At 42.7% G+C, this 13,549-nt stretch overlaps 1 protein-coding gene across 2 annotated transcripts in view; it reads left to right on the top strand.

The window, feature by feature from the left end:
• The window catches only part of MBOAT2 (membrane bound O-acyltransferase domain containing 2), a 312,770-nt gene that overhangs the window by 282,545 nt on the left and 16,676 nt on the right, over nt 1–13,549 (top strand). For both annotated transcript variants that reach the window (XM_069728064.1, XM_069728065.1), the window contains exons 8-12: nt 3,010–3,202; nt 5,497–5,600; nt 8,756–8,820; nt 9,232–9,364; nt 11,944–12,095. In XM_069728064.1, the coding sequence (XP_069584165.1) occupies nt 3,010–3,202; nt 5,497–5,600; nt 8,756–8,820; nt 9,232–9,364; nt 11,944–12,095 (647 nt within the window). The remainder of the gene's footprint in view (nt 1–3,009; nt 3,203–5,496; nt 5,601–8,755; nt 8,821–9,231; nt 9,365–11,943; nt 12,096–13,549) is intronic.

The raw sequence follows: 13,549 nt of genomic DNA, 5'->3' as shown, positions 1-13,549 counted from the left end.
AAATTCAGGTGACAGTGTCCCTTTAACTTGTTTAAACCAGATAACCCCTTTATCACCTATCCATAAAATAAGTATCAACTTATTGGTTGTGGAGGTCCCACGGCTGGGGCCGCCACCGATAGGCAAAATGGGGAACTTTTTATGCCCAATACAAATTGGAGTGGAAAGTCAGATTTCCAATCACCTCTCCATTCATTCTCTATGGGACTGCAGCTGTATAGGAAACGAATGGAGTGGCGGTCGAGCGTGCGCTGTTGCTCCTGTTGTAACGGGGATACACCTGCCCACTTATGCCGGTTGGTCCCAGCAGTTGGACCCCCACTAATCAGTAATGATTACGATGACCCCATTCATGGGTAAACTGCACTAGAACACCGGTTTATGTAGTTCTAAAATGCGCCATCCTCCCGTGAGCTCACCTCTAGATCTGTGATCATCTTTAGCACAGAACATAGTTTATCAGTGACCGTCAGTCGCGCTGTAATCTGCAGTATGCCAAATGTCAGGAACTAATATCACCAGGAAGATATATGTCTGCAATCTGCTCAGATGTTCTAATCGCTCACCACTTTCACGTTCACTGTTAATGTTGTGTGACATCCTTCTTCTCCCCCATGAATAGGAATACTCGATTTTCATTGACTTTTAGAACTTTAGTCTGAAACGTATTACCAGCTGCTGTATCACCGACTCCGATCACAGAAGCACCATTGCTCCAGTCCTTAATAGGGACACGATAGCTTTGACAGAACCATGGCGTCCATACACCCAGGAACACATCTGCATGGATTTCCATAGGCATTACGATTACTTTGAATTGGCTAAATGGGAGGTGGGAGGCATGTGAGGTCTCCTGCACCCATTGTTATGTCTGTCTTAGTGAGCCAGAACCTCAATGTTTTGGGTCTGGATGAGCAGTTCTTATGCAGCACAGCCACATGGGGTTGACAATGAAGGCTGATGTAACAGAACAGAAAATTACCATGTCTTCACTTACTACATCATTTGCTGTTCTGCTACATCAGCCTTCATTGTTCCATCTGGATCGCTTTGCTGCACCAACCCCATCTGTCCGTGCTGCATAAGAACTGCTCATCCGGACCCAAGGCTTCGTGAGACATAAAAATGGGTGCAGAAGACCTCGCATGCCTCCAGCTTCCCATTCAAAGCAGTCGCAGTGTCTATGGAAGACACGGTAACTGGTGTCATAGAATAGGCATGGCGATGAAGCAGAGCTGGACCGGCGATATAACAGAGCTGGATTGGTGATTAAGCAGAGCTGAATTGGTGATGAAGCAGAGCTGGAGTGGTGATGATGCAGAGCTAGGGCAGCGATTTTAGCAGTTACACAGCTATGTGAGACAGGAGTGGCAGAGCTGGGTTTGTCATAGAGTTCAGTTAAGGTTCTGGCAGGAAGACCATAGTGGTGGCATGGATGGAGCGCCCCCAGGCGCAGGGCTGTGGGTTACTCGGTACCGGTCCTCTCTGTCTCGGTTCTAGGGTTGTCACAGTGGCTGGACCCGGTCCGTGACCCTGCTAAGGGGCTTCCAAGGAAAGGGTGATGAAAGTTGGTCAAGGGTTCGTGACGCCACCTGTGGTATTCGGTCAGGGTGACCGACGCTGCTTGGGGGTACACTGGGGTGATGTAATGGCAGCTAGATGGAATACCTTCCCACAGGTGAAGTGCTTCCCCAGGGCTTCCCAGTAGTGTAGGTGGCGATGTGAGGCGCCGTTAATAACGAGGACACAAGGTTGCAGTCTCTTTACCTTTTTACTGAAAACTTCGGGATCCGCAATCCAGAGCACTGCTAACAGGGCGGGCTGAGACCGGCCGGTCCGAAGGCACATCCAGAGTTCCCTTTGCAGGTGGAAATCAGTGCCTACCACTAGCGCCTGTGTGTTGTAGTCCTTCCCTGCTGAGCATTCAGGATAGTCCTCCCAACTTTCGTATTCGTTCTTTCTCTCTCCGTCCCCCAAGTATATCTGGCTAGGACGCACCCGTATGGCGGGTAGGCTCGGAGCTATTCTGGGACCCTAGAGACGCCCCTCTCCACGTTTGCCCCCTATGTCTGCTTAGGTGATGTATGGTAGACAGCCAACCTATAATCGACTGTCCTGCGGTATTTGAAGTAATGCTTGGAGTCAGTTACTTCCTCGGCGTTCCAGCCACCGGCTACGCGCCTCAGTAGGATGTTGCCGATCTCGAGGCTCTAGTTTCTCACTTCTCCACAATATCCTTCGCTTTGTGTCCTTCCTTAGGATGCCGCCGCACGGTAGTGCAGGCGCGGCTCCGTCACGTTCTGTCCTTTCTGCTGGGTACTTGCCAGGAACCCACCCCTGACAGGTCCTCCCTGGAGCTCTCCCAGGCTGCTTTCTCTCTCACTTCCTGTCCAACCCCCAGTTTTACCAGAGTGTGAGGAGTAGCCTAATACATAGTGCCTTATGCTCCCCCTGGTGGCCGGAGTATGTAGTGTAGTGTGACTGTGATACCTGGTCAGGTGAACTCCTTTAGTGCAATCAGACATAACATCACTCCCCTTAGTGGCAGAGCGACATTACTGCAATGACCAGGACTCTGGGGCGCTGCATGGACACCAACTATCTACTGGTCTATAAGGCCTGAACAGGTGATAATATGCCATAGAAGTGTAAGGTGGGAGTGCCTCTTTAAGGAGGTTATCCACATATTAGAGATTATCTTGGCCGGGGCTATAAAGCAGAAATTAGATGATCTCTTGTCTTCTCCTTACCTCAAAGGAAATGGCATAAGTGATGTCAATCACAGGGAGGTAAATCACGTCTGGCATCTCTAGGGTAGGGCCCATTTTACTGCTCCTTGTGTAAAGAGCTGCAGAATATGCAAGCACTATAAAAGCAACAGGATATCCAACAGAATCTACGGCATGGATTTTTCGATCCAAATTATTATTGCTTTATTTGAAGAAAATTGTGAATATTCAGCTCTAATGTATGTACTCATGAGATTGTGCTTTTTTTCTTTCTTTTCAGACAGTTGTGGTGCATAAACTTGTGGTCTGTGCAATATCCTTAGGATTCTACATGACGGCTACACGGATATTACCCGTAGAATACAATATAGACGAACGATTTCAGGAAACCTCATCAGTGCCCACAAGAGTCATATATCTCTACTTGTCTCTAATGGCTGCAAGACCAAAGTATTATTTTGCTTGGACCTTATGTAAGTGCCCTGTAAATGTGATCAAACACTGCCATCCAGTGGCTAAAATGTGAGTTAAAAAAACTCTTGAAGTGCGTTGAAATTTATTTTTTGGGGCCTCATTTATGAATTTTAACTTCAGCCAAAAAGTGGACAAATTGCTCGGATCAGTCTTTATGAATTCAACCTTATTATACACACATGGACAAAATTCTGATAAAATTAAGAAAATCCCAAAGTGGTCACTGATATAATTATAACAGACAAAGGTAATTTTCAATTTAAATTTACTCAATATCAAAATTAAAAAAAATAAGATATTGCTTTTGAATTATGGTTAAAAAAAAATACAAAAATAAAAAAAAGCTAATGAAATTGTCGTGGACAAAAATAATGGTGTCCAATTGAAAATTGTAATAAGTCAGTCTGCTATTTAAAAGGTCAAAAGTAGTAATTGTGCTGTTTGGTATCATGGTGTACAACACTGAACATAGTCCACAGAAAGCTAAGGACAGAGTTGTCTCAGGAGATTGGAATGAAAATTATAGACAAACATGGAAAAGGTAAAAGCTATAAGAACTTCTCCAAACAGATTGATGTTTCTCTTACTACAGTTGCACATATTATTCAGAAGTTTAAGGTCTGAGTCTGTAGCCGACCTCCCCGGATGTGGCCGTGGAGGAAAATTGATGAGAAATTGAAGAGATGGATAATAGGAATGGTAACCAAAGAGCCCCAAACAACTTCAAAATAAATTAAAGGTGAACTCCAAGGTTAAGGTACATCAGTATCAGATAGCACCATCTGTCACTGTCTTGGCAAAAGTGGTTTTCTTGGAAGACGACCGCTGAGGAAATCATTGTTGAAAGCAAATGGTAAGAAAGCAAGAATGGAATTTGCCAAATACATACTGACAAGCCACAAAGCTTCTGGGAGGATGTTCTCTGGACAGATGACACAAAACTGGAGCTTTTTGGAAAGTCATATCATCTCTGTGTACAGATGCAAAAATGAAGAACATCATACCTACTGTGAAACATGTAGGAGGCTCGGTTTTGTTTTGGGCCTGCTTTCCTTCATCTGGCTTGCCTGTTAAGGGTACAATGAAGTCTCAAGACTATCAAGACATTCTGGAGCAAAATGTGCTGTCCAATGTCAGAGAGCTTGGTCTGAGGTGCAGGTCATGGGTCCTCCAACAAGATAATGGGCAAAAAAACACATCCATCCAAGAATGGCTGGCAACAAAGCTTTGGACTCTTCTAAAGTGGTGTCTGTGGGCCCCGATCTAAATCCTATTGAACATCTGTGGAAGGAGCTGAGACCTGCAGTCTGGAGAAGGCACCTTCAACATGAGACACAAGGAGCAGTTTGCTCACATGGAGGCGGCCAAAATACCTGTGGATATTTCTCATTTGTTTGCAGCCATTACCTCAAATGGTTGTGCATCTAAATATTAAGTTAAGGGTCTCATTATTTTTGTCCAAGCCAGGTTCATTATATTTTGTATTTTTCTGCTGAACCACAATTACTAATCACTGTCTGATTGTCAATGGCTCATATTGAGTACATTTAAATTAAAAATTAGTTTTGTCAATTTCAAGCTGTCCGTGACCTTTGTGGGTTCTTCTTTCTTTAACAGACGGTACCAACAGCTTTGTCAGTGTGTATGTGACACCATATTTGCAGATGTACAGGTCCGGGTAGGTAAAGGGGCCCCCTGCAGCCCTAAGGAGCTGTATTTTGTGCACAATAATTAGTCGTGTAAAAGATTTTAAAATTTTGTTGTTCTTACACCAGCCCTCCAACCTTTATTTTTATTCAATAATAGGAGGACGGGGGTCAGCTGAGAATAAAGTCATTACATTTACTCCAGAAATTGGCTTTATTTATAGTAGAAATCTACTTTAAGTTAAAGGGAATCTGTCAGCAGGTTTTTGCTGTTTTGATGTAGTGACAGAGACCCTGATTACAGTGATGTGTCAATTGCTAGGCTGCATGCTGTCATTTTGATACAATCACTGTTTTCTCTGTTACTGATCTCATCAGAATGCTGTGCCCTGTATTTCCTCACCCACACCACTGATTGGCAGATTTCTGTTTACATTGCAGCCTAGTAAGCAACACAACGCTGGAATCAGGATCTAGACTCCTACATCATGCTGCTCTCAGATTACACAGTGGAAACCTGCTGGGAAATTTCCCTTTAATAGCTGATCTGGATGTCTGATTCTGGCACACAGTTTAGCGGCTTCTGCACATAGTGGTGGACAAGTGTTTAAAATTAAGAACGTGTTTTTGCTACTTTCTCCTTTTAGCGGACGCGATCAATAATGCTGCAGGTTTCGGTTTCCAAGGCTATGATGAGAACGGGGAAGAAAATTGGGATCTAGTATCAAATCTGAACATCAAAAAAATAGAGGTAGGTGTTCCCTCATCCATCTGCATGTAAGCGACAATGGCCAGACATTTCTGTGCCAGGTGACCATGATGGAGGCATCCTAACTAGACCGCCTCAATCCCCCAGGCTAGGCGCAGATGACCGTATTATCGGTCCGAGTGAGATCCGACAAAACATCAGATCGCACTCGTACCAATGTCATTCTGTGGGGTGGTGCATATGTCTGTTTTTTTATTTCTCTGGCAGAGCCGGTCTGGTGAAAAATCGCAGTATACCTGAGTTAGATCTGATATTCGGATCACACTTGGCCTTGCAAGTCAACGAGTCAGTGGAAACCATCAGTCTGCACTCGGATGACATCTGAGTGCAGTCCGATATCCATGTATGGACAGAATTAAGATGGAGAATTTTTTTTTCAACTTTCTCAATCGAGAGAATCGGATCACACCATGATCAGCGTTGGATCAGAATTTAATTTGCATAATTGATCCGATTTTCTTGGGTGACAAACACGCTCGTCTGCACCTAGCCTCAGGGGGTACGGTACTTTCTTTCTAAGCTTTTAAGGATGTTAGAAAGCCTACCTACTCAATTTCCAAAATTTAATTTGGTCTAAAATAAAAACACACACAAAAAAGCTTAAGTTCTGAAAAATGCCTGCTGGAAAAAAATAAAGTTCTTTGAAACAGATCCACTTTTAAAACTTTTCATAACTGCTTCCGGAAAAGAAAAATTGCAAAAAAAAGGAGAGTTTCCACTTTAAAAATAAGTAAATAAATAAAATGGCAGTTTTGACTTCCTGTGAACATAGCCAAACAGGACACCAGGTTCAGACTATACCCATGGAGACACATTGGTCCGCATAAGAGCTGTGTACATGAAACGTAAGTGCACAAAGCCTTCAGCCTTTCCACATGGCCGTCTCCACTCACTCCGATTTATGTCTTCACTAGTATAATACGATAACCCAGATATTTACATAATAAATCCGCAATACTTTTCAGCAAATGTCCCTCCACGTCTTTCTTTATTTATTAAATCCAACTTTAAAAACGTGACTTGTAATCAATAATCCAAGTGTTCGCTTAATAGAAATGCCGTCAGGGGAGAAGAAAAATGCTGCTGATTTACAGGCCTGGCCGCAGCATTGAGAGGTCTACTGGAAACCATCCAAGGACCAAGTGCCTGTGACTTTGAACATGACCTGATTTAGCCCTAACTTTACCTCTGCCGGGGATATCGCCGGAGCGGCTGATAATGGCTGATGCTGCTCACTCATGTAAAGTGTACGAAAAAAAACATGGCTATAAATTATCTCATAATGCCCCATGAAAGACGTCTACGTGTAATCCTGCAGGTGTAAAACTCCACTCAGCAACTTGTTTTTGTGCTCGCTCGCATTTCCCGCTTGCGAGAAGGCGCCATGTCCGTGCAATTCTCACACAGACATCTATTTAAAATGTGGGGATGCTGTAGGGAGATTGAGCAGCTGTTATTGATTGCTGAAAGCCCCATCTTATTTTTGAGGGATGTTTCTAGCAAGAAGGGAATGTTGAAATACCCCATTTATATAGTGCTATTAAGGGGGTAGTTCAGGAATAATTAACATCTCTCTATGTATGACAATACTTCTACAGCTGATGCTGTTCTAAGTAAGGCTATATTCACACCATGAGTTTTTGGTGAGTGTTTTTTTTACTCTGTATTTTTTTTAAAAAAATGCAAGTAGCCTGTTTTACTTAATAGGTGCCGAAATGGTGCAGAAAATCTGCAACATCAAAAGTCACCAAAAGCTCATTGCGGGAACGTAGCCCTAGACCTGATTCTCACGGTCAGTATTTGGTCAGTATTTTACCTCAGTATTTGTAAGACAAAACCAGGAGAGGAACAATCAGAGGAAAAGTATAATAGAAACATATCACCACTTCTGCATTTATCACCCACTCCGGGTTTTGGTTTAAAACAAATACTGAGGTAAAAATTCACCAAATACTGAATGTGTGAACGTGGCCTTAGGCCACATTCTCACGTTCAGTATTTGGTCAGTATTTTACCTCAGTATTTGTTCCTCTGCTGGTTTTGGCTTACAATCAGAGGAAAAGAATAGAAACACGTCACCACTTCTGTATTTATCACTCTCTCCTGGTTTTAAACAAATTCTGAGGTAAAAACCTCACCAAATACTGAACGTGTGCACGTGGCCTAATACTCCGATTCATCATTGCAGTTTCTCCACTTTTTTGGAGTAATTTTCTTTTTTTGTGGCTTTTGTATTTGCACCTTTTTCTCTGTTTTGCACCACTTTTCTTTCTCTTTTTTTTTTTTAAGTCTTTTTTCTTTATTTTTCCACAACAACTTTGCTTATCCACGTGTTTCAGACAGATTAATGAAATGCAACTTTTACCAAATGTCACACCTTTTTTTGAGCATCTTCCGTCATTTCACCGCTGCCCCAGAGAAAACTTTCTGGAGGAGTTTCTAATTTGTCGTTAGGATTTGCGACTTTTGGTGCTGAAAAAAGTGGTTACTATCCGGCTATTGGGTACAAATTTTGTGTACTGCCCGCTGTGAGGATTCTCTGGTACCAGAGCGGGTGGACATTTGACCAAAGTACGTGATCTGCCGGCCACATTCTGACTAGATGAGAGTGGCCTCTTCCAATACACTTGTATGGAGCGAGGCCACGCATGTCTAGTCGGCACATGACCACGTGTATGCAAATACCGGAGAATCCTCATATCGTGATGTGAAGATTCACAAGTCTGCAGTTATATAGGGCGACTGCAGAAAGAAGAACTTGGCACTCGTGACAGATGAATTATAATGATGATTTATTATGAACTAATCTCTCACAGATTATGCGTAATGTTTCGCTCGCGTTTACCTTCTTCAGAAGCACATAATACTGTGGGGAAATAGTGACAGGATAAGGAAGCGCTGTAAGTATGGCGGATCACTGTTCACTTTTTCACCAATAATGACAGGTTCCCTTTTGTGCCAAACTTATTGGCCGCGTGAGCCATTTTTAAGAATTTGGTGCAAAAAACATCAAAGCTGAAAACTATAGAGCAATGGTTGAATGATGATGGCCGCACATCCGTACACTTAACCTTCCCACATATCTTACTATAATAAAGAGAATATCGTCTGAGCTAATTTTCTATTTTTCTTCACAGTTCTCCACAAGCTTTAAGATGTTCATTGATAATTGGAACATACAGACTGCGCTGTGGCTAAAGAGGTATGACGGTCCTAATAGCAATGTCTTCCAGCACACAATGTCTTCCATGCGCCACCTCTTATCTGTTCATGGTCTATGGGACTAGTGAAAATAGGCCAGCACAGCCTCATAGAAAATGAATGGAGCGAACGTCGCACATATGCACCTTTGCCCTATTCAGAGTCCAAATCTTTGGGATCTCAGAACCTTGTTCTTGGATTCAGTGTTGAACGAGTTAGAAATTGGGAATAACGTGACTTTTTCAGAGTAACCTTTAAGACCCATTGACTAACGATGGTTGCAGATGAACATTAGTACAGTCGTTCATTTCTGATCGGTGTTTGCAGCTTAAAGATTTCACATGTTTTTACCCAGCGACTGATTTTTCCATCGCTCACATTATGACCGTTCTGCATTTTTGGCTTTCCACAGAGTATGCTATGAACGCGCCACGTACAGCCCGACAGCTCAGACCTTCCTGTTGTCAGCAGTTTGGCATGGTGTGTATCCAGGGTATTACTTGACCTTTTTCACTGGGAGTTTAATGACGCTGGCAGCACGAAATGTAAGTACCTGGAAGATGTGATCACGCCTCCATACAGTCACAACATTGATGGATGGTTCTCTTCTAATGTGCTCTGTACGTTACCCCTCCTTTGATTTTTAGTTGCTAGTATAAAAATGTCACAATTTGACCTTCAGAACATGGTTTTGCGTTTAGCCGTATCAGCTGCTCTGGAGCCCTGAGTCCTACTGGTCCCCCAGGTGCAGGAATAAGGCGTCATACATGAGAAAGCTGTTCGACAGACAACTACCTCTCCTGATTTCAACTCAGCTGAGCGTTCATGTGTTTTCAATGGGCAGAGAAGAGAAAGCCACTGCCAAACACCTTTGACAGTGACTTTTTCCTTGAAAACAAAGGTTATCGGGAGTTGAAATTCCAACTGGATATCATGTGTCAGGGAAGCCTAAAACACCCATTAGTAAGTACTGTCCGCTTTCATCTGATCTGCATGGAGACCTTAAAGGGGTTTTCTGGCCTTGGATACAACTCTGTGACTGCAGACTTCCAAAGCCTCACAGCGCACAGGCTGCTTGATCTCAGGATTCTCCGGTAGCGGTAGTCATGTGACCACTCAATTCACTTGTATTACAGGCATACTTGCAGACACATGCCCGCCAACTTACAGCGTCCAAGAGGCCTGACAGCTAGAACAGTGTGCGCTGTAAGGATTCACAAGTCTGCAATCACATAGAGTGGCTTCAGGATGGACCCCAAGGATGGACAACCCCTTTAAGTGTTTTGAAGTTCTGATGTATGACATTACACCTCTTTATTTGCTGCTCAAGTAAAATTCCTTTGGCCGCTGTTTGCATGTTTATGGCCACCATAATGCAGTAACTATTATCCGATCACTCATTTGGCCAACCGCTAATTTTACATAGTTATGTAGTCTGCAGCGCCAACAATACAATTTGCACCGGACCTTACGACTTTCCCAAAATACGATTTTGGGGTTCCGTTGGGCAGTGTTGAATGCAGTGGCTTTCTCCTCTTTCCACTGAAAACACGTGAACGCTCAGGAAAGCCAAAGTTCATGAGTATGGAGAGGCCGGAGAGTTGGCAGTGAGTTATTACAGGGCCAGACTTGTATGTTTAGTAGCTCCTATGATGAAGAGCACATCCCCAGAGGCTTAGTTCCTGGAACTAGGGATGAGAATATTGTTCCGTACGACCCCTATCCATGGTCTAGGGCAGTGCTCTTTAGCTGTGGACAGGAACTGCTCAAATTTCACGAGCTTCTGGTTTCACTGGAGTGGATTTCGATGGCTTGGCATGACGTCATTTGTACAATGTATGGTGATTAAATACCGACCCTGGGATACCCAAGGGTAAGGATATTTGTGCAGTTCTTGTCCATAGCAAGAGAGCACTGACCTGGACTATGGTCACACAAATCGATCTACCTGGAACTCCTCATGATATGCTTGAGGAATAATTATTTCAATGGTCATCATGTTATACATATCTGCAGCAAGTATGCATTATCTCTCCACTCTGGATGATAGGATTTGTCCCTGTTATGTTGACACCATATGTTGGTATTGCTTATGCACGGCACAGCAGTATTATTTGATTATTTTATTTCCTCTCACAAAAAAAGACTTTCATCAGAAACACACATTTTCTGCTGCCCAAAGCAACTTCAGATTGCCTTTTCATAGATATTTGCCTAAAGATAACAGTGAATTGTGCCCTTGAGTATTGTAGAATTAAGATAAGATGTCCGGCCTCTCACCTAGTACAAGTCTTCATTGTAAGGTAATGGGTTCACAAGTGCAGAGTAATATTATACAGGAGGTCAGATAAAATATATTAATATGTCATCTGTACTAATGAAACACAAAAATGCTCAGTCACCATTTCTAGTATGAGGTCCCGACAAATACGCATCGTCCAGTTACACTGCATGATGCCGACTGGCAACATCTTTTATAGTCGTTTAATAGCAGGTTTAGACAGAGGAATATAGAGTGCTATGTAAAAGTTTTGGCACCCCCGGTCAAAATTACTGTAAACAGTTAAACAATAATCTCTAAAAGGCCTAAAGTTAAAAATTGACTTTGTGTTTTAGGCAAAATATATAATATATTCATTAATGAAATTTTAAAAATTGCAAAATGGAAAATAGGCTGATACAAAAGTTTGGGCACCCTGCATGGTTAGTGCCTAGTAACATGCCCTTTTCCAAGTATCACTGCTTGTAAAAGCTTTTTGTAGCCAGCCAAGAGTCTTTCAATTCTTGTTTGAGCAATTTTCATCCATTCTTACTTGGAAAATTCTTCCAGTTCTGTGAGGTTCTTGGGTCGTCTTGTATGCTCCGCTATTTTGAGATCTAGCCACAGATTTTCAATGATGCTTAGATCAGGGGACTGTGAGGGCCCATTGTAAACCCTTCAGCTGGCGGCTTTTGAGGTCGTCTGTTGTGGCCACTGTTCCACTGTACATTGTAAAAGTGCCTATCTGTAAAATTCTTATGAAACCCAATTAAGGCAATGGGAATAACTATTTAAGTTCTTTGTGTATTTACCATAGTTATATGACTAGCCCCCAGAAAAAAAAAATCTATATTTCATTTTCAGATCAGAAACAATGTTCGGCATCACTTTCTTCACTCTCCAGAACTGAAATCAATATATGATGTGATGACGTGGATAGCGACACAAGTGGCGATTAGTTACACAGTGGCACCATTTGTGCTCTTATCAGTAAAGCCATCACTACAGTTTTACAGGTAATTCGGTGTATTAATCTACAATTTTCACTGGAAGTTTAATGACGCTGGCAGCACAGAACCCTATAATGCAAAAATGAAGTATCTACAAAATATATACCTACTTTACCAGCATGATCTTCACCACAATAAAAACCGCTAAGTATTTTTATGAAATAGTCATTACAAATAGGGATAGTAGCCTGGAAAGGTAACCAATTCAATCATGCAGCGCCCAACTAACATCTCAGGACCTTCAGACACAGATTGGGGTCCCCATACACTTAAAGGGGTTGTCCAGGCTTGGGGTTCAATTCTGCAGTCACTCTCCACAGACTGCAGACTTTAGGTGTATGGGGGGCCCCAATCTGTGCCTAAAGGTCCTGAGATGTCAGTAGTGCCGGACTGGGGTGCAAAGGGCCAACCAGTATCATTAAAGGTAAATGAGAACAGCGTCCAATCCAGGTGTATAAATGTAAAGGAACTTTATTCCGCCATGTAGAGCATACAATGTTTCGACCAACAGGTCTTTATCTAGTATACAGGATATCTCAAAGGGCTGGCTCATGTAGTGTGGAAACACAATCTGCCCTAATCACAACAGAAGTCCAGCCTACAAACTTATACTACATAATTTATATAAGAAAATACATATAACGACTCGGTAGTCAAAGGTGTGTGTATGTGTATGTATATACAGTGGGGCAAAAAAGTATTTAGTCAGTCAGCAATAGTGCACGTTCCACCACTTAAAAAGATGAGAGGCGTCTGTAATTTACATCATAGGTAGACCTCAACTATGGGAGACAAACTGAGAAAAAAAAAATCCAGAAAATCACATTGTCTGTTTTTTTAACATTTTATTTGCATATTATGGTGGAAAATAAGTATTTGGTCAGAAACAAACAATCAAGATTTCTGGCTCTCACAGACCTGTAACTTCTTCTTTAAGAGTCTCCTCTTTCCTCCACTCATTACCTGTAGTAATGGCACCTGTTTAAACTTGTTATCAGTATAAAAAGACACCTGTGCACACCCTCAAACAGTCTGACTCCAAACTCCACTATGGTAAAGACCAAAGAGCTGTCAAAGGACACCAGAAACAAAATTGTAGCCCTGCACCAGGCTGGGAAGACTGAATCTGCAATAGCCAACCAGCTTGGAGTGAAGAAATCAACAGTGGGAGCAATAATTAGAAAATGGAAGACATACAAGACCACTGATAATCTCCCTCCATCTGGGGCTCCACGCAAAATCCCACCCCGTGGGGTCAGAATGATCACAAGAACGGTGAGCAAAAATCCCAGAACCACACGGGGGGACCTAGTGAATGAACTGCAGAGAGCTGGGACCAATGTAACAAGGCCTACTATAAGTAACACAGTACGCCACCATGGACTCAGATCCTGCAGTGCCAGACGTGTCCCACTGCTTAAGCCAGTACATGTCCGGGCCCATCTGAAGTTTGCTAGAGA

This window comes from Ranitomeya imitator, chromosome 5, assembly GCF_032444005.1.
Source record: "Ranitomeya imitator isolate aRanImi1 chromosome 5, aRanImi1.pri, whole genome shotgun sequence".
Lineage (NCBI taxonomy): Eukaryota > Metazoa > Chordata > Amphibia > Anura > Dendrobatidae > Ranitomeya > Ranitomeya imitator.
Note: the sequence above shows the minus strand (reverse complement) of the source record. Positions and strands in the feature narration are given on the sequence as shown.